This window comes from Aspergillus alliaceus (assembly GCF_009176365.1).
Source record: "Aspergillus alliaceus strain CBS 536.65 unplaced genomic scaffold BDW43scaffold_52, whole genome shotgun sequence".
Lineage (NCBI taxonomy): Eukaryota > Fungi > Ascomycota > Eurotiomycetes > Eurotiales > Aspergillaceae > Aspergillus > Aspergillus alliaceus.
In genome coordinates this window covers 115,483-141,548 of record NW_022474735.1, presented here as the reverse complement: position 1 = coordinate 141,548, position 26,066 = coordinate 115,483, and the positions used below count along the sequence as shown (strand labels likewise).

General features: G+C 48.9%; 8 protein-coding genes across 8 annotated transcripts; 3 read left to right on the top strand and 5 right to left on the bottom strand.

Moving 5' to 3' along the window:
* The first annotated feature begins 731 nt into the window (after positions 1–731).
* On the top strand, positions 732–1,123 carry BDW43DRAFT_188371 (uncharacterized protein). The gene is made up of 2 exons (XM_032038980.1): positions 732–910; positions 975–1,123. Exons 1-2 carry the CDS (start codon positions 782–784, stop codon positions 1,080–1,082), a joined length of 237 nt encoding a protein of 78 aa, XP_031896339.1. The 5' UTR covers positions 732–781; the 3' UTR covers positions 1,083–1,123.
* A 3,925-nt stretch (positions 1,124–5,048) lies between these two features.
* BDW43DRAFT_188335 (Zn(II)2Cys6 transcription factor domain-containing protein) lies at positions 5,049–6,829 on the top strand. Its single transcript, XM_032038979.1, has 3 exons — positions 5,049–5,179; positions 5,233–5,855; positions 5,910–6,829. Exons 2-3 carry the CDS (start codon positions 5,483–5,485, stop codon positions 6,704–6,706), a joined length of 1,170 nt encoding a protein of 389 aa, XP_031896338.1. The 5' UTR covers positions 5,049–5,179; positions 5,233–5,482; the 3' UTR covers positions 6,707–6,829.
* Positions 6,830–6,952: 123 nt separating this feature from the next.
* BDW43DRAFT_314891 (type I polyketide synthase) lies at positions 6,953–15,032 on the bottom strand (the record flags this gene model as incomplete). The annotated part of the gene is made up of 7 exons (XM_032047937.1): positions 6,953–7,822; positions 7,898–12,951; positions 13,010–13,568; positions 13,618–14,477; positions 14,524–14,581; positions 14,634–14,720; positions 14,769–15,032. The coding sequence occupies 7 exons, from the start codon at positions 15,030–15,032 to the stop codon at positions 6,953–6,955; spliced, it is 7,752 nt and encodes a 2,583-aa protein (XP_031896337.1).
* Positions 15,033–15,395: 363 nt separating this feature from the next.
* Positions 15,396–17,272, top strand: BDW43DRAFT_288124 (glycosyltransferase). The gene is made up of 2 exons (XM_032043242.1): positions 15,396–15,605; positions 15,665–17,272. The coding sequence occupies exons 1-2, from the start codon at positions 15,539–15,541 to the stop codon at positions 17,218–17,220; spliced, it is 1,623 nt and encodes a 540-aa protein (XP_031896336.1). The 5' UTR covers positions 15,396–15,538; the 3' UTR covers positions 17,221–17,272.
* On the bottom strand, positions 17,235–19,926 carry BDW43DRAFT_288122 (beta-glucosidase). Its single transcript, XM_032043241.1, has 2 exons — positions 19,415–19,926; positions 17,235–19,344 (listed from the first exon to the last, which is right to left on the bottom strand). Exons 1-2 carry the CDS (start codon positions 19,672–19,674, stop codon positions 17,403–17,405), a joined length of 2,202 nt encoding a protein of 733 aa, XP_031896335.1. The 5' UTR covers positions 19,675–19,926; the 3' UTR covers positions 17,235–17,402.
* Positions 19,927–20,388: 462 nt separating this feature from the next.
* On the bottom strand, positions 20,389–22,214 carry BDW43DRAFT_188197 (uncharacterized protein). The gene has a single exon (XM_032038978.1). It carries the CDS (start codon positions 21,908–21,910, stop codon positions 20,549–20,551), a length of 1,362 nt encoding a protein of 453 aa, XP_031896334.1. The 5' UTR covers positions 21,911–22,214; the 3' UTR covers positions 20,389–20,548.
* BDW43DRAFT_314887 (FAD-dependent oxidoreductase) lies at positions 22,053–23,512 on the bottom strand (the record flags this gene model as incomplete). The annotated part of the gene is made up of 3 exons (XM_032047936.1): positions 22,053–22,419; positions 22,475–22,833; positions 22,880–23,512. 3 exons carry the CDS (start codon positions 23,510–23,512, stop codon positions 22,053–22,055), a joined length of 1,359 nt encoding a protein of 452 aa, XP_031896333.1.
* Positions 23,513–23,838: 326 nt separating this feature from the next.
* On the bottom strand, positions 23,839–25,576 carry BDW43DRAFT_314886 (cytochrome P450; the record flags this gene model as incomplete). Its single annotated transcript, XM_032047935.1, has 7 exons — positions 23,839–24,072; positions 24,127–24,185; positions 24,245–24,456; positions 24,548–24,858; positions 24,918–25,082; positions 25,143–25,297; positions 25,348–25,576. 7 exons carry the CDS (start codon positions 25,574–25,576, stop codon positions 23,839–23,841), a joined length of 1,365 nt encoding a protein of 454 aa, XP_031896332.1.
* Between the last annotated feature and the right edge of the window lie 490 nt (positions 25,577–26,066).

Here is a 26,066-nt window from a genome sequence, read left to right as displayed (position 1 = left end):
CTGAAGCTTTCGGCTATTTATTATTTTAGACTTGTTAATCGAAATGACATTGTTAGATCCGTTTATCACTCGCTAGACGACCCCTCTCTTAGCTCCGGGGCTTAACCATTGCTGACACGAGACGCCACATTTGTACCCAACGCGCCATATATCGATGGAAGTCTTCCCAAAATTGGCTAGCCACCTGGTGGCTTACTCATCACAGTCAAAACACCAAATGTACTGGCTAAGAGGAACCGATGAAGAGATTACTAGTAGAGGGAAAGCAATAACTGTCTGCATGCAACCGATTCGCTGCTTAATATCACAGATGAAAGACACAAATCAAGCAATTATAAACAAATATCCACCGCGTAATAATAACGGCCCTCCAACTCAAAAGCCCATGAGTTAGGTTCGTGTTTCCTCGCTCGAGCCGCCTACCTGCGCCAGAGCCTTTGGGCTATGCCCTCCTCAGTATTCATAGCTTGCTGGGCCTTATCTAGGCGTGTCTAGATTGCCCTTTCTAATATTCTTTCTCTCTACTCTCTGCTTCTTTTACCAGCTCCTAGGCCCCAAAGATTATCTCTAGAGGCTCTATCTATCTCCCTAGCTGTCTTCCCTAGGGAGCAGCCGAGATATGTTGTTGCCAGGAAGGTCATTAGGTCCTTTATAGCACTCTGATCTTCAAAGAGACAGTATTCTGGGGCTGTTTCTTCCTATCCAGGCGGTAGACGAAGTGAGGAGAAGCGGCCGATCCTTGGCCTTATCCTTGAGTTTAATCAGGCAAAGGCGCTTGAGGATGCAACTGTTGAGACAGTTCGCCTTGCTCTTTCTACAAATGTTACTGAAGTCCGCGATAATGCGGAAATTTGAAGGACCCCAGTTTGCACAAAGAATCCGTCCTCCATTGAGTTACCCGTATCATACTGTATAACCCCCGATATATACCTGTCGGCTGGCTTACCACCAGGTTGCTAAGGCGAATATCGTAGGCTTTAGAAGGAGCGACCCCAGTTTATATACGACAGCAATGCTATAATATTCAGTGTGGGGGGAGGAGAGATATAATTTATATCTTTGCTGCTATTCGGGAAGTGTAAGTTTTATCATTCCAAGCTGTGGCTTGCCAACGCATTTGAGGTGTAGCGGTGTGCATATAACGAGCCTAGTTCAAAGTGCATAAGCTTAGAATTTTTATAAAAAAAAAACTCCACAAACGTGATTAGGTGCTTGTGCTTCAAGTTCAAATGTCAACCTCGGCGGCAAAACAATGCCAAGAGTTTCTATTATTTCCCAATGCACGACTTTTCTCCCGATTTTGGCAAGGGATGTGCCCTGATTAGGACAAGCGCCACCCGCCGCTACCCTGATAAGCCCAAGCGGGAAACTTCGGGATGATAAGTGTCTTGGAGTAGAGTTGGTGCTGTTCATGGATATATAATGGCTATATAGCGAACCTATTTCCAGGAGGTGGCGGATACCAAATATCACCATGGCAGACTTACTAGCAGAACAATTCGGGACATCCTTATTATCCTTTTTATCTTTCGGCGCTTTCTCTTATATCGGCCGCCATTTATTATATGCTATGCTTGACATGTTCCCGATCTACTGATCAAAACAGTCAAAGCATCATCAGATATTCTACCAGGGAAGGAGGGGAACAGAAGCAATCATGCGGAGAAAGAGACCTGAAATCGAGTCGATCGAGTCGTGTGGGGTTTTATCGCGGCCATGTGAGCTCCATTCGAAAAGCTTCCTTACCCTACATAGCTCAATGATCAACAACAACTCTACCACATATCTGAGCTTGAAAGCTCTATCGTTCGATATGCCCGTTATTCTCTCGTCGGAAAAGATAGCCGCGGGAAGGCCGGGATGTGGACCGAAAACTTAGAAAGGCTGAGGGTTAATATATACGTGGACGCCGAGCATTCCCAGCGGGTACCATGGATTCTCGATTTAATCGATTAATCGAACCGGGGTTTACTCTCGCGGGGAACCAGTCTGATCTCTTTACTACCCATAATGTCGGATATTAATTTTCAGAACTTGTAACCTGGTCAACCCTAGGGCTATTGACAAGTGCATGACGTGGTGTCTCAGTCGTCTCTTGCTGAACACAACTCGACGAAAAGCCACAAACAAACCTAGATCAAGTTTCATTTACTTCATATATCATATAGTACAATATATGACATGGTGGGTCTTGCCCAGACCGGCTTTACGGCGCATCTAGACTCTCAGTCAAAAGTTCCCATCGCCCAATCACACGTCAGGCTCCAATGGATAATCGATGTCGAGAACTCTCATAGATCTAAAAGGGAAACTTATAGCTGCTTGTTCCCTCATTCTAAACCTCTTCCATGAGAGATGAGCATACTCTATACATTCAACCGCAATACCCCCAGAAGCTTGGAGCCCTCTGTATATGAGCCATTCTCGAAGATTGGTGTCAAATTCTGCATTGATACTTGATTAATTGTCGACCTTACGGCGTGTGTGAAAGTTATATTTTAGTAAAGAGTAATGAGTCGACTAAGTCACGACTCTATACCAGACCCGAGTCAGCCGGCCACAGTTACCGTACAGGGACTAGAAGCTGATTATTGTCTCATTCTATAGGTACTACACAAGGCTTGAATTCCAAAATGTCTAGACTGAAACTGTGCTGTGCAAAGGATGTCACGACTAATGCTAATCGCGGGCGAGAAGGGCCTCAAGTATCGCGGTGGTAGCTTGTGACAGGATACTTAAGAAGGGTGTCGGTTCTCCCCGTCGGCCTTTTTGATCAACTCATCCTCATCGCCTCTTCTCCTCTAGCACCCACCAAGGCTCTTAACAGTCAAAAGCCCTAAAATGAACTTTTCCACTTTTCTTCTTAACGTCTGTTACATAATAGATCCGAAGACTTTAAAAGCAATAAAAACAATACGCCAAATATACTCTTTGTTCCTGAGTGCCCATGATATTTTTGTCTCTTTGACTTCCACTAGTCCCAGAAAATTGGCTAGCCTTGCCGTATGCCTCCAGAGACTCCTGCTCCTTCAAGGACCTGGTCCAGACATGCTTATTCTCCGCCATTTTAACCGAACCTGGATCCAGGGAGGCCTCACCGCCCCTCGGTGAGGCAATAGCAAGCTCTACTTATCATGTAATACCCCCCAGAAATCCACAAATTCCGGCTATTAGCATATTAGACACTTATGCGTAGTGTACCGAGACTGTCCACATCTGTTTTGCACATACCAGAAACCACCCTGTTGGATAGCCATTGGCGGGAATCTTCTCTCGTAAAGAACGACGAGGACTTTCGCAGGCAATTTACAATATAAATGCGCTATTATAGCCTGCTATGGATGGGACCTGACACAACCACCCGTAGTCCGCTCTATATACAATCTTCTTAGAAAGGAGGGAGAGATTTTACAACCACTTTTCAATTGGTCTCATTTTGTTTTAATAATTCTATTAACGAATTTGACGGAAGTTCATCCGAAGCCATTGGATTGAGAGTCAAGTTAACAGGGCCTTGTCATCGCTCTGCGCAATCACTAAGCCCCATAGCAACCAAAAGGGACTATATGTGCTACGTGACTTTGAAAGGAACCTTGACGAAGTATTTGGAAAGCAACGGACACGGATGACATTCCATGTCGTAACTGTTTAGTTAAGTTGGAATCGGGCAAAGAGTGGAGTAGGACACTTTGCATCAAATGGCGTATGACATATACGCGTCATATAACCAATTTATGTGGTGTTAGATAAATGTTCCATTTTATTCGTCACTTGATACAATTCTATAGTATCGAACAGCACTACCCTACTACAACCGGCGCACTTACAAATCCGCTGTATCAAAAAAGTGAATAATCAAAATCAGAACGTGTTGGGGGGAGGGGGGGTGAGAGGGTGGGAACAGATTGCTGCGTCTCAGGGAGTTTTTGGATGATCATACCGCAGAGGCGCAGGAAGACACAGCTGGCGATCGCTGCGGCAACTGTAGCTCCCATTCTGGGTACTTCCGGCTTCCAGATGAAGACTCTGAGGTAATGATGTGCCGTGCAATGTCGATCAGAACCTAGCCGTACCTGAGTTTATTGATGCCACGGGCCGCTATTTTGGGGCGGGTTCTAGAATTTGGACCTCGAACACGACTCGTTAGCAATACTATTGATAATAACGTTTCTTAGTAGTTTCTTAGAGTTAACTACTAAGGGTCTTAAGATAGATCTTAGTAAAATTATATAGATTAGGCTTCATTCGATTTAAATCTGAGTTGAACCTAATAGAACTGTAATCTGACTCTGGGGTCAAAAACTTGGAACCTGCGAATCTCTGGTTCAGATTCAAGGTCCCGGAACTTTAGAACGTGAGTCGGACCATTTCAAGGCCTAGCTCGCTATCCTACATCTGGAAATGTTGGGTCTAGGATTGGGGTCCCAAAGTACCCCAAGGAAATCCTGGGGTTTTGGCCAGAACCCTATCCCACTAAAAGAGCCAATTGCTTGCCATGTGGCACAATGCTAGGATTGCCGAGAATGGGGGCCGTTCTACTTAGCCCTGATTAGGCCATTGTATTGCTCGTGTTCCTCATGCACAGCGACTAGCATGGGCACTAGTGTCCACACTGTCTGGTGGATACGATAACAAGTCGGAATATACTTAGCGTCCGTATGCCGTAGTGGTTTAGCAAGGCAGCGTAGTACATTCACCAGTTATAATAGGCATCTTTCCCATAAGCACTTTCTCAGCATAAACAGGTGTGTGGGGCCTAGCCAGTTTAATTGCCATATCAGGAGTTCCCTTGTAATAGGCCATGCCGCACGTTTAGCCAGGGAAGCAAAGATATACTTCCCCTTGCCCACTCTACGCGTTTACGATCTGCTTTCATTCCGTTTGCTTGTCTATGACCGGAGAGAGTTGGCCAATAATTCTGTGGGGACTGGGTAGCAGGTCAGACATCCTGCGAAAATCATGGGTGACGCCTGCTGCCGTGCATCGCAACCTCATAGGCTCATATTGTATAGAGGCCTACCTACCTTGGCGGCCTTGATCCTTGGCGTTTCAGGGTTGCATGATGGGAGGCTATGGGTGGCATGAGACATGCATACAGACTGCATCTACATCTGCATGAAGGCCACACCCCAACGCAACCCAAGAGCCACTGTTCCCCGCATGTAATTTGGTTATTGAGGTGTATTCCTACTTGAATACTTGTAAACAGTGTAAATTACTAACGTGGCTCAGAGTTTCCAGCCCGTAACCAACTCCAGCACTAATCGATTCTGGGAGTGGAAAATAGGAACACTAGTCTGCAAGGATGCCCCTGAGAAGAATCTTTTATGAGATTGAGAGTCAGCCGGTTAGGGCCCCGTCTCGATAGCCGATGATATGCCACGAGGCACTACGGCTCACGCACTGCATGATCCGCCTTGATAAATGGATCCTTCGTTGCAGAGCTTATAATATAAGGAAGTGAAGGATTGTGGAAGAAGGAATGCAAGGTGGTATTGTATTATATATTGTCTTAATCCATACTTTCTCATTCAACATGGAGAGTCCTCGCGAAACTACTCCAAAGAAAAGGCTGGCGTGCGATAGATGTCACGCCCGGAAACTACGGTGCTCCAGGGACCCAACTGGATGTTTGCGCTGTATTCGCGACGGATCCACTTGTATCTATAGCCCAGCGCTTAAGGTCGGACGGCCAAGCAAAGCATCTATGGCCGCGAAGGATGTGCAGTCAGGCCCCTCCCGGACGATCGCAGATGCTGCGCTCTTTACCCTTCCGGGTACCGAGTCCGTCAGTACAGATTCTGGCATATCGCTCTGCACACCTCAGTCACACATGCGGGGTGAATTGATCCCAGGTAGCTAAGCCACATCTATACCGTACGGTTAGACACATTATTGACTCTATTTAGGGAGCAGTTCATTTTTCTTTGACTGTTTGGATTTGACGAATCATTCCAGCGCTGGTGATGATAACCAAGAATTCTCTAGTATTACAAACCACGACGAGGTTTGGACGACCTTCGCTAGCCCTACGCTCAATCCACATGAGGCCATTCTTGACCCTCGTCTGGGATGCACCTCCCCTACTAAAGAACCTAGCAATGTGACGAATGCTATCGAGAGATTGTCCCACCTGCAGCAGGAGCTATTACGCACTAGGATGGCCGCCCCCCAGTCAGGAGATACTTCTATAGGCAGGAAATCTGTAGAAGCAGCTTTGAAACCAGGACAAGAGACGTTGGATGTTGTGAGGGACCTATTACATCAGGCCCCGCGAGATAATGGCCGTAACTCGAATTTAGCGTGTTCAGATTGGCAGACGGCCCTCCATCTCGTCTTAACCCCTCTCTCCCTGCTTCTGTCCACATACAATGAAATAGTCCGCGAGATCCAGACTGCAGTCATATTTACCACCCAGGGCTCCTTATCCGGAAGCCCGTATTCCGGTCTCTTCGACGCAATGGATCTACGACTAGGAGACTTACGGCTGGATCGGCAACTACGCTTAATACTCCTAGCCACGGTCATTGAATACCAGTTGAACCAACTACATCATACCCTGCGGCTATTCCAAAATAAACATATGCAGTCGGAGATGAGCATGGCAGAGGGTATGCAATCGTCAGCAATGACGGAGTTACAGTCTACAATTCGAACGTTGTTGTTACTGATACGAAAGATATTGCAGCAATCGCCGGAAATATAGTTTTTGTCGGCGAGGCATTCTCGAAAGGCTGGAGAAGAAGTGCTGGATACGAGGAAGACATATATTAGTCGTGTTTTGGCTGGCCTGAAGACGAAGTTTGAATTATAACAACGTGATACATCTAAGCTGCTGTACAATAGTGTATATCTTGAAGGAAAATAATTCTTTAGTATCCATACAACAACATACTTCGACATACCTGGCGTCATCATTGTTGTCCAGTTGACATGATTCCCAATTCCAGGACTACGCGTCTTGAGCCTCCTTTCGCAACGCAGCTGGCAATATCTTCGATTTTAGGGCAATGTCTCCTGCCAATGCCATCACTGACCCTTTGCCGAGCACCTCAAACACGGCCACGTCAGCCTTGGCCTCGCGGAATAGCCAGTTGCGTAATTCCACCGCAACTAGTGAATCCAGCCCGTACGCCGCCATAGATTGCGATGAATCGATAGACTCCGCTGGGACTCCGAGCATCTTTGCCATCTTTCCAACGATCGCATCGCAGATTATATGGGTTGCCTCGTTTAGTGATTCGGCTGCTGGGATGGCTTCGATCAGGCGCATCCCACGGTCTGAATCCTCTTCTTTTGTTTGTTTGCGGCCCATCTGAAGTAGATGTGAGAACTTTGCATCATGGAACCAGAAGGGAACCTCGTCGGCGCTGGTGTCTCCACCTGCCTCGACCATTCCTTGAGTCCCTAAGCCGGTAATCACTTGACAGTCGGTCTGCGACCGTTTGGGCTGCAAAATGGCCTGCTTGATCATGGAGAAGAATTCGGCTTGGGCAATGGTGAGATAGCCCCAGCGCTCGAGATTCACAACGTAGTCTTGGTTTTCTGCTACAAAGCCAACGTCATCGATACTACCGAGATCGAGCGTGACGGCTGGAAGTCCTTTAGTTGTGCGGTAGTGTGCAAAGGCGTCCTGGAAAGCGCCTCCGGCAGCGTAGTTGCCTTGGCTAGAGTTGCCCACGATGCCGGCTGCTGAAGACAGCATGATGAAGAAATCTAGATCCTTCGAGGTAGTAAGCCTGTGGAGGTTCTTAGTTCCGGTAACTTTGGGCCGGAGAGCATCTTGGAACTGCTCGTAGGTCATAGCTTCGAAAATGGAATCCTAGTAAACAGTCAGCAATTAAATCTTCGGCCTCTGCAGTCACTCCACATTAGGATCGATTTCGGGGAAACATACATTCAAAACCATGCCGCCATGGATGACACCGCGGATCGGGGGCATTGCGGTCTCTGCCTGCTGGACAGCAGCAGACAGCTTATCATAGTCAGAAACGTCACATTGGAGGACGGCAACCTCCACTCCGGCTTTCTGAAGCCGCTCAACTAATGCCGCTGCTTCGGGCTTAGCTGTTCCAGACCGAGAGACAAAGATAAGATTCTTCGCCCCATGCTCCGCCATCCACACAGAGGTCGCACGTCCTAAGCCTCCAAGACCACCAACGAGCAGGTAGGATGCATCCGGACGCAGCTGAAGCGTCTCTTCGCGTTTGGGTAGTGCCTTCACAAGATCAGTGGGACTGGTGGTGATGATAAGTTTGCCCAGATGCTTGCCCGCCTGCATCATTCGGAAGGCATCCTCGATCTGTGACACAGGGAACGTCGTAATGGGGTCAATCTCATGAACCTTACGTTCGCGCAGCAAGTCCATCACGGCATTGAGTGCAGCCGCACCGAGTGGCTTCCGGTGTCGGAAGATGACCGTCAAGTCCACGGAAGCAAACGTGACATTGCGGATGAAGGGGGACATCTCCAGCTTAGTATTAATCTCGATGTCTCGCTTGCCGATCTCAATGAATCGGCCAAACATAGAAATACAATGCCATGTTTCTCGCAATAGCTCTCCGGCTAGCGAGTTCAGCACAACATCAACTCCCTTGCCCTTGGTCATCCGTCGAACTCCGTCCGCGAAAGAGCTGTCTCGACTAGAGAATATGTGGTCGTCGGGAATTCCGTACTTCTCCTGGAGGAACCGGCGTTTCTCTACAGTTCCAACGGTGGCATAAATTTCTGCGCCGATCATTTGCGCCAGCATAATAGCTGCCTGGCCGACACCACCTGCTGCGGCGTGAATAAGAACACTCTCGCCCTTCTGCAGCCGAGCAGTGTCCACGATCGCAAAGTAAGCGGTACAGTATACGATTGGCAAGGATGCGGCAACCTCATATGACATGTCGTCGGGAATCACTTGCACCAAGGCTTCCGGATTCCGCACGTAGGTGCTGTAACAGCCCAGCGTCCAAGTGCATACGCGGTCTCCTGGCTTGAGTCGGGTAACATTCCGACCGACCTGGGTAATCACACCACTGCATTCGCAACCTAGGAAATTATCGACCAGCTGTCCCATGGACACCATGATATCGCGAAAGTTAACACCGGATGCAGCGACATCTATATCGACCTCGTCATCTCCGATCGGTGACAAAAACGTCGGATCGTCGACGAACCGGAGTGTATCTAGCAAACCGGGAATGCCAATTTCTAGCTTCAATGGCCGGCCAGGCTGCTTGAAAGGCTGCAGTTCAGGGGTCGCTTCCTTAGTCTCCCGTGCGATGAACTGATTTGCGACTACATCCTCAATCATACGTGGGATTTGGAGACGACCATCACGTTCACGTAATTCCCAGTCTCCTTTTTGGCCTTCCTCCTCGTTTCTAAAAGAGCATTGGAAGACATGGAAAATTGAGGTTGCAGCTTCTGTAGCAGACAACGGGCGCTCGCCATCCAGATCAAGGGTGATCAAGCGCTTGCTTTGATCTTCGGAGCGGATGGATCGAGCCAAACCGGCAATCAAGCTGGCATTAGGCACGTCATCATTTGTAGCTGCACTGCGGACGACCCAAAGAAGGCCTTTGCTAGATGAAATTGCTTTACGGACTTGGTAAAACCGTTCGGCATCCATCTGGTGAATGAGGCTCTGTGAGGTCTCATCAAGACAGAGGCAGACCTTGCCCAATAAGTCTGCTGAGGCACAGCCCTCAAGAGTATAGATCTCGGGCTCAACGGAAGTTAGATTTGCTAGGGCCTGGCTCAATTGCTTTGTGGCCACCGACTGGGTTCCAAAGGAATCAATAATCACTGCCGGGGGATAAGAGCTGTCTTGGCCCCCTTCTGCCGTGCTGACCATAACACTATACATGTAGTCTTCCTGGTCAGGGAAGTCCCTAAGACAGATATCAAGACCCGAGAATCCTGTATCACACAGGAGCTCACCCCAAGAATCTTCGGTAAGTGTTGGCCCATGCGTACGACCTTCCTCCGCGCCCAGCCACCATCCAGGGAGATTACCGAAGATGACTGAACCGCGCAGCAGAAGACGAGTGACCTCCATTAGGATCAACTTCCCACCAGGCTTCAGCAGCTTCCGAACATTCTGCATGGTCTTTTTCATTGTCTTCGTCGCATGTAGCACGTTTGCGGCGACAATCACGTCGTACTGGCCTTCCCCAAAGTCTTGATTCGCGACGTCTTCCTCGATATCGAGACGCTTGTATGATACGAGGCCCGCCCACGCCTTGAAATTCTCCTGGGCCTTTTCAAAGAAACCATTCGAGATATCAGTAAAGTCATAGTGCAAGAATCGAGGGTAATTATCTCCCTGTCCGCCCAGCGTCTCGAGGATTGGTTTTGTAGCTCCGCCGGTGCCAGCACCGATTTCTAGCACTTTCAGATCCGGCCGCTTGTGCGACAGCTTCTGCATGATCCTAGACATCTGCTCGTAACAGCGGTCTGTACCCAAGGCTGTTCGGTACAGATCATACAACAGATCGTTCTTCAACATAAGCTCCAGCGGGTCAACCTCCTGACGCAATATTGGCACCAAGTTCTCACCCATACGGCACACCATCTCTCCTTCCGCACCGAAGGATGCAACCATTTGGGTCAGTGCCGAGTGTTCTGAATCTGAGCAAGCCATCAATAATGATGATTGGCGTGCGAGTGCCTTGGCCTCTTCCCGTTGACAAATGTCTTGCATTGAAGCATAAAACAAGCGATGGTGACTGGACAATTTGTCAATATCTTCGGGCGTGAGCGTGTCCACCGCCTGCTTCATATACAAGTATCCTGCTGTTTCCATCATCTCGATTTGTCTCGAGAGTTCAGCATTGCGGCAGCTTGGTGGTAGCACCTTTGGAATATTGCTTGGCTGCAGCAGATCGAGGTCGTCATCCCATACCATATTAAAACACAGCTTCCGACTATCAGCTGCCGTGTCGGAGGTAACCATGTGCGCAATAGTGGAACACCGCAGGCCTTCTATCTCGACCACTGCCCCTATATCCTTTCTGGAAGTGTCCGTAACTGTGACCTCGGCATCAGCATGCCGGAAGCCCTTCCACAAGGCAGACGAGGCGACTTCTAGAACCTGTCCCAGGGAGGTACATGGGTAATTAGCAATATTGATCCGTCGAATAAAGGTCGGTACTAAGGGGCTCGTGAGATCCTTCCCACCAGCTGTGAGTGCCGGAAAGATCGTTTGCAAGATAGTGTCTAGGGTCGCTGGATGTAAAAGGTGTGGGTACTCGAATTTATGCGGCATCAGCTGCGCGGTGTCGGGGACAGCAACACTGGCAAATACGAGATGATCTTTCTCTGCACTTCTCAAACTTGCCAGATTCTGGAATGAAGGGCCGTAACTCAGTCCAACATGTGTCAAGTCTTCGTACATGCGCCGTACATTGACATTAGAAGTGCATACTTCTCTGTGGTGGTTGATGAGCTGCTGCGCTGCTTCCACACGTAGCTTGGACTCTTGCGCGCTTCCCAGCTCCCTAGGGCCCGTTGGCTTAACAGCGGCAATACATCCACGGCAATGCTCGCTCCAACCCTCGCTCTCCGTGACTGAAAACAGCCGAAACTCATACCAGTAGGTCGACGACCCAACAGATGATGTGTTCCAAGGTCGCAGTGCGAACATAGTTTCGATATCTTCTCCTCCCTCATTGACCATGATTGCCTTCCCGATTTGGATATCCCGGAGCTCGAATCCAGTAATGTCGTCAGAAGGCGTGATCTGGCGCATAGCTTCGACTGCCATCAAGATCATACCAGCAGCAGGATATAGGATCTTGCCTTCCACCTGATGGTCCTTGATCCAGGGGAGCTCTGACATACGGATAAACCCACGCCACCGTGGCTCACTTGGATTAAAGTCTGATACTGGAGCACCAAGTAGGTCTCTCCGAGGCTGAGATCGCAAGCGGTAGTTCTTGCTAATGCGGGACTCGTGCCAATACCGATTGGTGTGATTCCATGCATAAGGGGGCAAATCGGGCAAAGCTTGGGGACGTGGGCCATCCACTGGCTCATTGATACGGGAGAAGTTGACTGGATAACCATTGACGAACATATCGCCCGCAGCTTTAAGTATAGTTGAAACAGAATCATCATTGCGGACGAGGCAGGATGTATAGGGAACCTGGGAACCGCTTCTAAACGATGGGTCTTTGAGAATGTTCTTGATGGGACCAGCGAGAGCCGAGTGTGGGCCAACCTCCAACAGCATCTGCACGTTGAGTTTGTTTCCGCGGACAATACGTTTGCCGTCCTGCTTGATGCCCAGGCACATACTGCGCATAGAGGAAGAGAATAGAACAGGGGAAACCATGTTTTGTACCCAATAGTCAGCGCCTAACTCAGAGTTTGAGATAAAGCTGCCTGTGACGGAGGAGTAAAACTGCACTTGTTCGTCGTTTGCAGTAGCGTCCGGCTGGGGAAGGTTCTGCAGCGCGGCACGATAACTGTCTGCAATCTGTTGCATGTGGTGAGAATGGTATGCCACAGTGACCTTCAAGCGACGGAAGAACACGTCTGATCCTTGCAGTGCAGACTCGAGCTCGTCCATAGCAGCAATGTCCCCAGATACAGTGACATTTTTAGGCGAGTTATAACACGCGATACAGAGCTTTCCAGTCGTCAGTTTGGCCAAGTATTCTTCAACTTCAACTGGAGACAGGCCAACAGAGGCCATGCATCCTGCAGTATTAGAATCAGCAGCAAGCTGAGAAGAAAGCAAACCACGATAATAGGCAGCCATCATAGCTGCTTCGTGTGTCAGGGCACCGGCAGCGTATGCAGCAGCGATTTCACCGCTGGAGTGGCCAGTGACTGCTAACGGCTGGATACCCCATGACCTGAGTAGGTCAACAAGCGCAACTTGCAATGCGGTGCAAAGAGGTTGACTGTAAAGAGGCTCATTAATGAGGGTGCAGCTCGAATCTTTGAGAAGTTCCTCTGTGTCCCCGACATTAGTTGGTGTTCTGTATATACCTTTTTAGCGGGTTACGCCTACCTCTAAGATTCCAAGCACACCCCAGCCCCTTCAATGTTCGGCTCGCACGATGTACGCTATCTGCAAAAACAGGGTATTGGTCCAGGAGCGCAGCGCCCATCTGTGCCGACTGGGCTCCTTGACCTGTGAAGACGAGGCCTAGTCGTGGAGCCCTCAACGACTTCCGGATTTGAATTTGTCCATTCTCCAGGGCATCGGTTAGTTCTCCGACAGAGGAAGCGGAGACAGCCAGTCGATAAGCGAGTTGGGAACGACGTTGCGACAGGGTAAACGCTAAATCTCGCAGCGTGGCCGTCTCGATCGGACTAGGAATATCCCGCAAATAGGAAGCCATACGCTTGATAAGTGAAGTTGCCGCAGTTTCATCGCTTGCTGTAAAAACAAAAACTCGAGGCCCAGAATTGGAATCGCCACCATTTGCCAGAGGATGGCCAACTTCAGTCCGCGACGTGTTATACCCATCAAGGACCACGTGGGCATTTGTGCCCCCATACCCAAAGCTATTGACAGACGCTCGTCGAAGAATTTCAGTTGGCCATGGCGTGAGTTCCGTTGGGATCTAATTGTCAGTCAGCTTTAGGCCCACAAAGGTCGCAGGTGACACAAACCTTCAAGTTCCACTTTTCCAAGTCAAGGCGCTCATTAGGCTTCTCGTAATTGATATTAGGCGGAATTAGTCCCTTTTCTAGACACAAGATTGCCTTGACCACACCAGCCAGCCCACTGGCACCTTCTAGATGGCCAATGTTTGTTTTAATTGAGCCTACATATAATGGTTGGGAGCGCTTGCAATTGGCTGTGAAAACACGATGGATAGCGCCTGCTTCCATTGGGTCACCAGCCTGAGTGCCTGTTCCATGCGCTTCAAAATAACCGGTGTCGACAGGATCAAGTTTGGCATTTCTGTATACCTCGCGAATCAGAGCCTCTTGTGCATCGCCGTTCGGGAGAGTAATGCCCGCAGTTCGGCCATCGGAGTTCACCCCAGTGCCGCGGATTACAGCCCGAATGGGATCACCGTCACGCATAGCCTTGTGTAGTGGCTTCAAGACGAGGGTAGCAACACCTTCACCCCGGGCATAACCTTTAGCTCTATGATCGAATGCATATGATCTTCCGTCAGGAGACAGAAATCCGAGCAAACTCATGGCGACCATGATATCCGGACTGAATATCAAGTTAGTACCTCCCACCACAGCCTGCTCGGCCTCGCCAGTCCGAAGGCCCTGACAGGCAAGGTGAAGGCCGACTAAACTGGATGAGCACGCCGTGTCCACGGTAATACTTGGCCCTTTCAGATTAAAAAAGTATGATATACGATTCGAGAGGATCGATTGCCCATTGCCCGTCGCTTGATATAAGGGGCCAGTTTCAGGGTCGCGACCCATGATGTCAGCATAATCTTTATTGAAGACTCCTATGTATACTGATGTCCTTGTCCCTGCGGCCTGTTCAATGGGGATGCCAGCTGATACACGTCAGATATTTGTCAAATATGCGGGCGAGATACCGACCATTTTCAAATGCTTCATATGCGGATTCTAACTGCAGTCGCTGCTGCGGGTCCATGGCCTGCTGTTGTATCAGCATCTTCATTGTTGAAGGGTTTACCGGAACAGCTCACCTTCGCTTCATTCGGGCTGATGCCGAAGAATGGAGCATCGAAGCATGCGATATCATCTTCTAGGAAATGCCCACCGGTGACATTCATCTGGCCAGGTCAGTGCATGTCAGAAAATATCAGGTACAGGATACATACAGTGCCATTGCGATCTGGATCAGGATGGTAGAATGAATCTAGTGCAAATCGGTCCTCCGGGACTTTTGACCAAGCACTCTTTCCCTTCGAGATCATCTTCCAGAGTGCTTCCGGGCTGTCAGCTCCTCCGGGGAACCGGGTGCTAATACCGATGACTGCAATTGGCATATTGGGATCAGGGAGGTCATGTTCGACCCCGTTTGCTTTCCCGTTTGTACCATTGTTCTGAGCAGTTCTGTGAGATCCATTTCCGTTGGCGCTCATCTTGGATTACAGGATCTCGTTTCGACCTCGGTTCTGCACCAAAAAAGATAATGTAACAAATGTAATTGAAGATTAATATGAGGATGTGGTGTCTGTCTGTCTTTCCATATTGCATACAGAGCGGCGTATGTCATTATATCAATGCCCGGTCAGATTAAGATGTATAGATCTAGACTCTCGGGCCTGGCCAACATCATTGGTTAGGCCATGCTTCCGCTCTAAACCGTTAATGGCATGATGCAGATCTGGGCTAGGGCTGAGTGAACTGAATGAATCTCCCGTCAGCATCCTCGGACAATTTCCTTTTGGACTTAGCTTCGGAGGTTTTCTTTCTTGTCCGAGGATCTCGTGATCTCAATTGCCCGACGTTCTTTCATTTCATTTCATTTTCGCCAGGCTGAGGGAGTCAGCCTAGAACAAGCTGCGCATTCTCCAGTCTAATTACTCAACCAGATAAACTTTTTTTGATCCTTCTTCTCGTATTCAGTCTCGTTATCTTTGCGACCATGAGTAGCCACAACCCACCACGTAAGATCCTCATGGTAGTGACCGTGGGCGGTTTTACTCACGCTGGTAAGCGCTCCAACCATAGGACGAGATTTGCTCGTGCGAAAGCTGATGTAGTCTTTCAGCCCCCGTACTCGAAGTGGGAAAAGTCCTTTCTACTCGTGGACATATTGTTGATTTCGCCACACTCGAAGGCCAGGAAAACTGGACAAAAGGTTACGAATATGTGAACCAGCTTCATTTGATGGGCCCCGGTCCCTCTCACGAGACGCTTGAAGCGCATTATTTGCGCATGCGGCAATGGGATGCCTCAAAGGGCTTTGCCGGCGTGATGGATTCGAAATACCTATTCGACTCGTTCTGGACACAGACCTATAAACACCTCAAACAGATAGTGGACGACCCTGCAACGAGGCCTGACTTGCTTCTGGTAGACTTCTTTGTTGATGCTGCGAAGGACATCCTCTATCAATACAACCTTCCCATCGCGATAATGTACCCGCAAATGCCGGCCTTGATATGCCCTTGCTCATATATTCCGGGCCAACCGGGCTTCCAGATTGATGGCACGCTTACCTCAGAGCACGCGTCAATCTGGTCGCGTATCAGAAATGAGCTAGTTATGGTACACGCGTTGCCGTCAGTTCTGCGCTGGATAAAGTGGACTAAGAAGATGCGACAAGCGGCAGGTGTTACCTATAAACTGCCGACGCCCAGCAAGCCCAACCACCTGGTGTTGATCAACTCCTTCTTTGGCCTTGAGGTGCCTAAAGACCTACCGCCGCTTGTCGCAGCGGTCGGACCCATTCTCGCCGATGAGTACCCAGCGTTAGAAGAGCCCTATGAATCTTTCTTGGCTCAACACTCGAAGACGCTCTACCTGGCACTCGGCACCCATATTATTCTCTCTAATACAGACGCGGTCAAGCTCGTCAAGGGCTTGTTAGCAGCTATAGCTCGGGGGTATATTGACGGGGTGATCTGGTCCGTTTCTCGAAATGGTCGCCGGGATATTGATCTTGAAGAAAGATTCACTGACAAATTCGGTAAATCTATCACCTTCGCCTCCTTAATCAATGGAGAGGATTCCAACTTTCTCTTTACAACTTTTGCACCTCAACGGGCCATCCTCGATCATCCGCATACGCGCATCTACCTAACTCACGGGGGCGGCTCCAGCGCCAACGAAGGCCTGTACCATGGAAAAGCAATGTTAGCCATGGGATTCTTCTTTGACCAACTATCCAACGTGCCGCGGCTTGTCGCAAGCGGAACCTCCGAATCCCTAGATAAGTTCCGATTCACGCCAGACGAGGTCTGTCGTAAAATTGGCCTCCTCTCTGAGGATACAAATGGGGAGTATAAGCGGAACTGCGAGCGAATGCAGCGTATCGCGCACATCGCCTGTCGCCGAAAGGAACTAGGCGCCGATCTCATTGAGGAACTGATCTATGATACCGAGGCACGATATGACGGGGGCCGGGAGCTGAGACCTATGCACCTTCAAACGGCCGATATGCGAATGTCGGCATTCAAAGCCAAGAACTGGGATCTGTGGCTTATTAGTCTGCTTACACTTGGCCTCGTACCCTTGGCTTCAATTGCGGCAGGGAGGTGGGCGTGGGCTGAAAGGAGGGCTTTAAGAGAATGGGCTGGTGCGGTCGCCAATATGTGGAAGTAGATGTAAACTACGAGTAGAATACTTTAAATCTATTACCAATGGTGTCTCAAAACCTCTTTCGTACCGTTATACCCAAAACTGTCTTGTCCTTTAGTTCTCTACTTCTATATAAATTACATATGTATCACCGTACACTACTAAATCCAACTCTGCAGGCATCTCACTTATCGGCCTTCCATTCTTCACACCAAGCTGACGGTAGAAGTAACCCGTCGATCCCGCGAGCTAAACCCAGCACTAATTACTATCTCGCCGCTCGGAATCTTCCAGTCCTGGGCAACAACATCCCAGTAACTCATATCACGGCGTGTCAATGCGAAAGAGACTTTCTTTGTCTCTCCAGGTACAAGCTCGACCTTTTCGAATCCACGAAGTACGCGAACTGGAGTGCCAGCCGGAACATTACCTTCAGGCAGAGAGATGTATAACTGGACTACTGTAGCCCCTGTGAGATGGCCAGTGTTGGTTACCTCAGTTGAGCACACCACTAGTGTCTTCCAGAGACTCGGGTTTCCACCCAATGCAAGCGTTCCGTTTGTCACTGGTGGACGTGCAGGAACCTTCGACGTCGGCGCGGAGATTGTCAGATCGGATACCAGGTCAAAGGTCGTATAGCTCAGTCCAAACCCGAATTCGTAAAGTGGAGTAGTGTTCTTTTGATCGAAGTGCCGATAGTCAATAAAGAGCCCTTCCGTGAAATCACTTTGCCACGCTGACGAGTCTTCAGCCTCAGGCCCTGTGATATTCACTATGGGGGTATTATAGTCTGCTTCCTCAGCAGCAATCGTATATGGGAGTTTCCCAGAGGGATTCACCCTCCCGGTCAGTATATCCATAATGGAGTTTCCAGATTCTTGGCCGGGGTAATGTGCCGCAATGATTGCACTGACATTAGGGTTCGTCGCCCATGGCATAATGTCTGGCCCTCCGGAGTGAGTGATCACGATAGTCCTACCAGGGCATAGTGAGGCAATCTTATTCACGGCACTTGCCGAGTTGTCGTCCGGCACTAGGGTGCTGCGGTCGACACCCTCTGATGCCCAAGATTTCAAGAACATAAGGCAGACTTCGGGCAAGGGATATAGACCCGTGAGACTTCCCGTTACGATGGCAGTATTATTTGTGACGTACTGCACCCGTGCCCCAATCCCTTGTGCATAGACTCTGACTGCATCCAGAGGGCTGACAATATAGCTGGGCCGGCCACCGCCGGATCCTCCTCCCACGATGACCGTCCCAATTTCTGCTCCATCGGTCTTGGGATACAAAAGCCCCATCGTTGGATCGGCTGCATCGTTGCCGAAGACACCTATGTTCGTCAATGATTTATTTAGGGGAAGGATAGAGTTCTCATTCTTCAAGAGAACTGTCCCCGCTGCAGCTATATTGCGTATGAGAGTGGAGTGATTCCCTCGGACATCGCGACCTGCTGGTGTGAACCCGCCTGGAACGGGATATCCAAAGCTATTGTACAGAAGTGGGCCAGATGATGGGTCAATGGCTGGATAGTCTTTGTCTTGACCTAGGTAGAGATAAGGAGTAAGAACCCGACGGACCATGTCATCTAGTCTTGCCTCCGCTAAAGTGCCATTTTCCACAGCGGCCGCAAGGTTCCTTCCCCAGTAGGTCTCAGTCAATGGCAGCAGAGATGCTGGCCCAGGTTGGTTCATATCCAGTCCCGCTTTAATGGGGTCGACACCGTGAGGTGTAGCAAGGAAATCAGACATAACATATCCCTGGAACCCCAGCTCATCCTTCAGAATTTTGTTCATAAGATGCGCATTCTCGCAGCTGTAGGACCCATTAACCCGGTTATATCCACACATCACTGACGCTACTCCCGCATGGACGGCGTCTGCAAAGGGCCACAAATACAGCTCATGTAGAGTGCGATCGTCAATATTGGAGGATACTGAGTCAACCATCTTTCCATTGATCATGGTAGGCTTTCGCATTGTCTCCTGTTCGTTACCGATAAAATGCTTTGCAGTAGCCTGGACGCCTCCGTCCTGAATTGCTCGGATTGTGTAGTCCATGGCTGCACCGGTCAAGTAAGGGTCTGGCGAGAATCCCTCCCAATTACGGCCGCCCCAAGGGCTTCGTCCAAGGGCGCCTCCGGCTGGACTACAGATTGTTAGTTTTTTTTTTCAAAAAAAAAAAAAAAAAAAAAAAAGGACTGAAAGGTAGTACACACCCAAGTAAAACGTGTGCACCTTTTGCTCTGAACTCAGAAGCCATGGCTGACCCTCGCTGATACATCAACTCTTTGTCCCATGTTGCCGCCGTAGTCACTCCAGCGGGAAAGACGCTGGCCAGATCAGCAAGACGAATACCGGCTGGACCATCTTGGAGGCATAAGCCTGAAAACCCAATACTCTTAATTGGTGCTATATCCTCAATGCAAGTCCCTGAGAATGTACCAGTCACAACGAATGCTTTCTCGGTCGTATCCATTGCTGCTATCCATGAATCGACCTTGGCACGCGCGGCGAGCCATTGTGTGGTGTTTATGAAGGCTGTAAACGTAGCTTTTAGCGACAAAGTTATGAAAAGAACTACCGGGTCAACTTACTATGAGACAAATCCTGGGGGTTTGTTTCGTCGCTTTGAACAGCGTTCGCCGCGATGGGTAACAGAGTTGTGGACAGAGCCGTCAGGAGATACCAGTACATTATCACGTCCCTGTTCTACTGCGATTTGGTCCTGCCTTGTCTGAGGCGACACGGATAGCCCTGGGCTACATTGTGTACGGCTATATATTCTCCCCCACTCCAGTAGCAGGGACTATGCTCAGGCAACGTCGACAGAAATTCCCCGAGACGGGCCCATATTTGACCAAGGATCTCTTGGCAGGGAAAAGTAAATTGCATTGGCTACGGTACCTAATCACCTGCCGCCCACCCTCCCCCTGCTGCCTGATTTCCTAGGGAAACCAGATTTTGATATGAAGCTCTAGTACTATAAAATTAATATTTTTATAAGGTATTTCTACAGTTTTCCTAATATATCTAGATAGAATCTAAAGAGCTATTTTAATAGTTTTAAAGATACTCAAACAGGCAGAATATCGTAATAGTTTAGTATAAAAAAACATCTTTATAGTATTAATAGGGTTATATTATTTAAATAATAATAATAATAAAAAGTCAGTATATATCAAACAATCGGGTACCAGGTACGGCCGGGCGTCAGGTGATAAGATACAGTACTGGCTGCTACAGTAAACAAGGAGCCCTGGGGCTCTCTCCTTTAATGGCCGAGACGTAGTTTCTGCTCTAGTCAGCCTTTTGTGCGCTCGTTAGCCATGCGAGCCGACAAAACTTCATCTTCACCAGAAATACTCTGCAAATCCTTCATCTATATCTGATGTAACCCCCTCCACCAAGGAAGTTGCCTTGCCTCTTGGTACCGCTACTTGAGCCTCATATGCGAACCTCAAGTCGTCACTCCCTTGGTGGTCGTTTGCGCGGTAAATCATACACCAGTTCCTAACTGGTAAATTTTCCACCTCCAATGGCTGACAAAACAAATCTTGGTGGAGGCCAAAATCTACTGATTCCACTGAAATTTTCGTCCAGTCGTTGACATACAAGGTATCCGGGTCAAATGCAGGAGTGAGCATCATCAGACCGTTGGCCGACTGGATCGCCTGGATCCAGTCATCCCCTGCTCTCAGAGCCTCTGGTGATAACGATAGGATCCCGTCTCTAACCGCGAGAGCTATCTCAGCTAGTGACTTCGATGCTGGTAGATACGGTGTATCTACAGCAGTAATGCAATTCCCGAAATATGTCTTGGATACTTCGCGCACCTTCCTTGCATCTACAATTGTGACTATACGAGTAATGCGTGGGAGGGCTGTGAGACCATTGTAGACAAAACGATTCAGGGCCTTCAGAAGATATGCCTTGAAGGCGTCTTGAGTTGAACAGGTTGCTGGCAATAGTCGAGACTGCACCTTCTCTGATAGTATGGCTAGGTCACTTGATGATATGCGGAATCTTGCGTATTCAAGCGTTTTAAAGACGACTGCGTAAGCCAGCGGACCGTATGCCTTAACTTTGCTTAACATTTTCGGGGCAAATCGCTGTGAGCGGCGCGGCAGTCGTTGTGGGATTTTGTCAACTGGCGTCGGTATAGCTACTGCTTCGGTGGAGAACCTTATTCGCTCCAGAGCCGGAGGACTGTTCAGCATCGTACCAGTGGTGTATATGTCCGACCATGCCTTAAGAAAGGAGCAGAGAGATGACGCATCTCCTAGAAGATGACAGAAACTCACACCTATGACTGACTGCGACGTATCTGGTAAATGCGTCACTGTCACTTGTAGCAATGGTGTGCCTTGGCCCTTGATAATTCTGCTGGTAGAAACACTTTTCACAAAGGATTTCCAGTTGTAGCGGCGAAAAGCAGACTTTGAATCTGGGAGCCAGAAGATCGGGACGGAGTTGTAGAGTTGTAGTCTCAGCTCTCCTTGCGTGGTTTGGGAGGGCCGTTGAAAACGGCCACATACTGGGTAGTAAAAAGACAGGGTTTCAGATAATGATTGGCAAAAGCGGTCTCGATCCAGGTTGCCTCGGAGTACGAGAATAAGATCGATAGGCATAAAATATGTGTCTAAGAAGCTTAGGGGAAAGTCACCGTCAGGACCCCCATTCTTGCTAGGTCGGATGTGAATACACTGCGTCATTGATTATGAATGGATTGATTGTCTTTCAGTGTCTACAATATTGTAACACGCATCGAAGCACATATTAAACATACAGTCAAATCGGGCGAAAATCAAATAAGACGTTATGGTATCCTTGACCCCACATCTGGACTACTGTGCCCTAGACATATCGGCCTATTTTCGTGAGAAATACGCCGCTTGGCCCCCAAAGCAACAATGCCAACAGTCCGATGGCCATAAGGAGCATTTTGGCCGAGATGCTGCTGGTGAGCCAAAGATTGGCGACCTCCATTCCATAGTCTCGCAGGGCAGCACGGAAGGTGGTCGTGCCGAAGAAACAGATGTTCATGACAAATGCGCTGCGTTTCCTCTCCTTTAGCCGTCTTTCCCGCATAGTATTAACATACTGTCGCAGCATGAGTCGGCGGTCCTGAGCCGTTGCTTGAGGCAGACCTATTATTGTCTTGGCTAGGTCTATAGCATCCATCATAGCACAAGCGGCGCCTTTGCCTAGAAATGGGGCCATGCTGGCATGTGTGAGTCTCCTGGACGAAGGATTTTCATCGGCCGGTATGTACTCACTTGAAGGCCGCATCTCCTGCAAGTGTGACTCTATCCGAGTCCCAGGCCCTCGGAACATCAACCATCCTGAAGATATTCGTATAACATGAGTCCGTAACTATGAGCTCTACCAATGCCTTGATAGAAGAGTGGGTCGGGTGTTCATGGACTCTCGCAATGCACTCCTCCTTAAGCTCACTCGAACTCATCTCAGTCGGTGGTTTTGACCGATTGATAAAACTATCTAGTCGGCTTCCAAATCCGACCATGACATAGGAAGTTTCCGGTTCAATATGCTCCGGGTCAAGTCCCTTCGCATACGGCTGCTCCGGATTCTGCCACGTCATAATCGTGATTTCCTGGCCATTCGGGTACAGGACCTTATTGTTTAGCATCAACACCTTTTCGGGGGAAGACTCCACCTACTAGGCAACCAGTCTTATACGGGATCATACTTTCCACCTCCCGGGTGTACGGCACCTTGAAGTAAATGATGGCCATATCAGTTTGCACTGTTTTTATGTGCGGTAAAAGCTTGCGTCGCACGCGCGATGATATGCCATCAGCACCAATAAGAAGGTCGCAAACACAACTACTTCCATCCGTAAAATGAGCTCTCACTAGCCCATCTTCCAACTCTTCGTACCCAGAGAATTTCTTTCCCAACCGCAAGAACTTGGCGGACCCATGTAGTAGCCCCTTCCGCAGCCTCAGCCGTGAAACTGCTGCAGTAGATCGAAACTCGTCTGGCAAATACGTGTAGAAAATATGCCCGTCGGGTCGCATGAAACAGGAATGGTAGTACCCTTCTTTCGGAGTCTTACCAACGCTAGGTAGAACTCTGTCCCAAGTTTCGACAGGCAAGTGGGTCTTCAACAGTTCGAGCGTTTCTAGACTCAGTTGTATCCGATACCCGGCTAGGCGATCCTCGCTTTCATTGTTCCGCTCATAGACTTGCGCTTCGATGTCAGGGCTAGCCGAGAGTAATTGTCCGAGTATGAGACCTGCAATGCCCCCTCCAATAATCGCTACACGGAATCGCTTCGGTCTGTTGGTCATTTTGGGTGTTCAAAATATTTGCAATTATGCTAGCTCGCTAGGATGAAGTAAACAAGTGTCCAATAGCAGGTTTTTATATGTTGATACGCTAGTGCTACAGCCTCAGTATTGTGTGCTGCCTCGGAGAATTTCCAACCCCTAAAATCCCCTTTGACCACCGACCCGGTGTTGCCCACAACCTCACCCCATCCTCTGCCGTATGCGTACTAAATACTCACCAGATTTGATATACAGAACGCTATGATGCCGGAATTCTATATTCTGATCCGGTACAAGAGAGATGTGAAATCGGCGTAGTAGAGTGGCCAGAATTAGCCGAACTTCTTTTAACGCGAATCTGGGACGAAATTAGCCCTGATGATTAGATTTTGACTGTAGGGTATGGGGTCCCACTGTTTTCCAATGCATGTCCTGGAGCCTGCCGAGAATGGGTACCAGTTCCTCTCTGAGGCCCGCACGCCTTTATGACCATCGATCCAGCGTTCTGGGATGAAAGCATCAGGATCCGGCCACACGCGCGGGTCTCGGTGGAGGGTTGTAGTGTCTGCTGTTACCAGGGTCTAGTTCACGTTAATCAGCGACCTTATACGAAGACAGACGTCTTTGATACTTACTCCCTCTGGAAGAGCGTAGTCTTGTAAGACAATCGGTGTGGAAACTTGTCTAGCAAACCCTACACGGGACTCAGTCATACAAGAGATAATACAACTAGTGCTTGAGTGTGGTGCTTACCTCCGGCTGCAGGAGGAAGGAGTCGAAGTGTTTCGTAAATGACTGCATTTAAATAGGGCAAATTCCGAGACCTCTCATCCACGATCAGATCGTTACGACCAGGCAGAAGAGTTTCCAACTCTTGTACTAGAGTCCGATGGGTAGTAGGATTCTCGAGCAGTTTCATAAGACAGAACGTTGCTGTGGCAGCAGACGTGTCACTCCCGGCAAGACTTCCAAATCATCAGCATAAAAATGTGTGGAAATCTAAAAAGGGATGGAGGCATCTATGTATAAGAAAGTGAGATGATGGTAAGAACTTACAGAAAAACAAACATCTCTGCTTTGATATGTTCCTGGCTCAGTGTATCCGGGCTCTCGGCGCTGGCCTCCAGCAGGATCTGGAGAAGGTCCTTCCGTCCGTCCAATTTCTCGCTATGCAGTCGTTTGTCAAGGATAGACTGGACAGTAGCATCCAATTCTTCGTCTCGCGGCGTAGAAACAAGGTTCAACAAGGGGATCGTTTGGAACAAAGCTGCTTTTTTCATGTAGTTCGTGATTCTGGTCTTCAGTGGGTGGTGTCCGTGTCTGACGAGTCCGAATGAGCCTCCAAAGGATGATTCACTCATTATGTCCTGCACATTGCTATTAGTTTGTATCTATTTGGTAGCGTTCACTGCAGAGTTTTAGTTACAGATGCGAGACTGCTGATTAAGTCATAGATGTTCACGACGGCCGCACCGTCCTCGACTGAACAGCGCTCTTCCAGGACATCTTGCAATACCTGGATGCAATCCAGCATCAACGGCTCAAGGGCTTTTAGATAGCTTATCGAAAATCCGTTGGATAGTAGTCTCCGCTAATAAATGTTAGCCTGTTAAAAACCCTCGGGGTTATCCTTTTAGCTCATCAACCTTACCCGGACCCTGTACTTTGCCTTATCACGTTCCGTAAACAATGTGGCAATATGAGGTTTTTGTCTATATTTCTCATATAAAGGGCTCTTTTGCAGGTCCAACTCGGAAAGAACTTTATGTACGGAACTGGCGTCTGACACCAGAACTAAGTTTGGTGCTATGCGAATGTCAATTATCGCTTACCCACGGTCGGTATGGACAACTCACCTACTCGCACAATGTCACCGTATTTCCTGTGTAGGTCTTGAGCCAGAAGAAATGCAGTTCCCCGGAGAAATTCCACACGCCACGGCACGGGCGATATCTTGTTCCAAAAGGGGCCAGGGACCTTGGACAGGGGTCCGGTGAACCCTATAGTCAACACTTTATACAGACGCCGGAACAGCTCTGCGCAAACAACTAGGAAAACAAGTCTGATATACGGAGAGTCTAGCATGATAACCTATAGCACCTCAAAATACAGTGGCTGCTGAACACATTCATAGTACTTTAACTGCCATGCCGGAAAGGGTTCATATGTACTAAGACCTCCAGACGGGCGGTCTGCCCTTTATAAACCCACCGAGCCGGAGTCGAGAAAATAAAACTTGCCGAGTTCACACCACCCGGGTTTCTACGCAAATGGTCTGAAAGAATATCATATACAAACGGATCCAGAAATAACGCACTAGATTTCTGTCTTGGATTGATAACATACTAGCGCAGTCAGGAAAATGTCACAAGTCCTTACTGGCTCGCAAGATGACCCTATGCCGACCATACGCCTGGAAGGATACAAGTTACATCTTTCCGTGCTAGGGTAGAGAAACAGTAAGAGCTTTTTTCTATTTGATCCGTACTAACCATATGTCTAACGGTAGATTGGCTCTCGCACTTTTCTTATCCGCCCTCGAGACTACTATCGTTGCCACGGCCCTCAGCACCAT

Coding starts and splice junctions, on each gene's coding strand:
- BDW43DRAFT_188371 (XM_032038980.1), top strand. CDS start 782: ATGCAACTGTTGAGACAGTTCGCCTTGCTCTTTCTACAAATGTTACTG. Junction 911..974: donor TGAGTTACCCGTATCATACT/GTATAACCCCCG, acceptor CGAATATCGTAG/GCTTTAGAAGGAGCGACCCC.
- BDW43DRAFT_188335 (XM_032038979.1), top strand. CDS start 5,483: ATGCAAGGTGGTATTGTATTATATATTGTCTTAATCCATACTTTCTCA. Junction 5,856..5,909: donor GCGGGGTGAATTGATCCCAG/GTAGCTAAGCCA, acceptor GACTCTATTTAG/GGAGCAGTTCATTTTTCTTT.
- BDW43DRAFT_288124 (XM_032043242.1), top strand. CDS start 15,539: ATGAGTAGCCACAACCCACCACGTAAGATCCTCATGGTAGTGACCGTG. Junction 15,606..15,664: donor GGGCGGTTTTACTCACGCTG/GTAAGCGCTCCA, acceptor GTAGTCTTTCAG/CCCCCGTACTCGAAGTGGGA.
- BDW43DRAFT_288122 (XM_032043241.1), bottom strand. CDS start 19,674: ATGGATACGACCGAGAAAGCATTCGTTGTGACTGGTACATTCTCAGGG. Junction 19,345..19,414: donor GGTGCACACGTTTTACTTGG/GTGTGTACTACC, acceptor AACAATCTGTAG/TCCAGCCGGAGGCGCCCTTG.
- BDW43DRAFT_188197 (XM_032038978.1), bottom strand. CDS start 21,910: ATGACGCAGTGTATTCACATCCGACCTAGCAAGAATGGGGGTCCTGAC.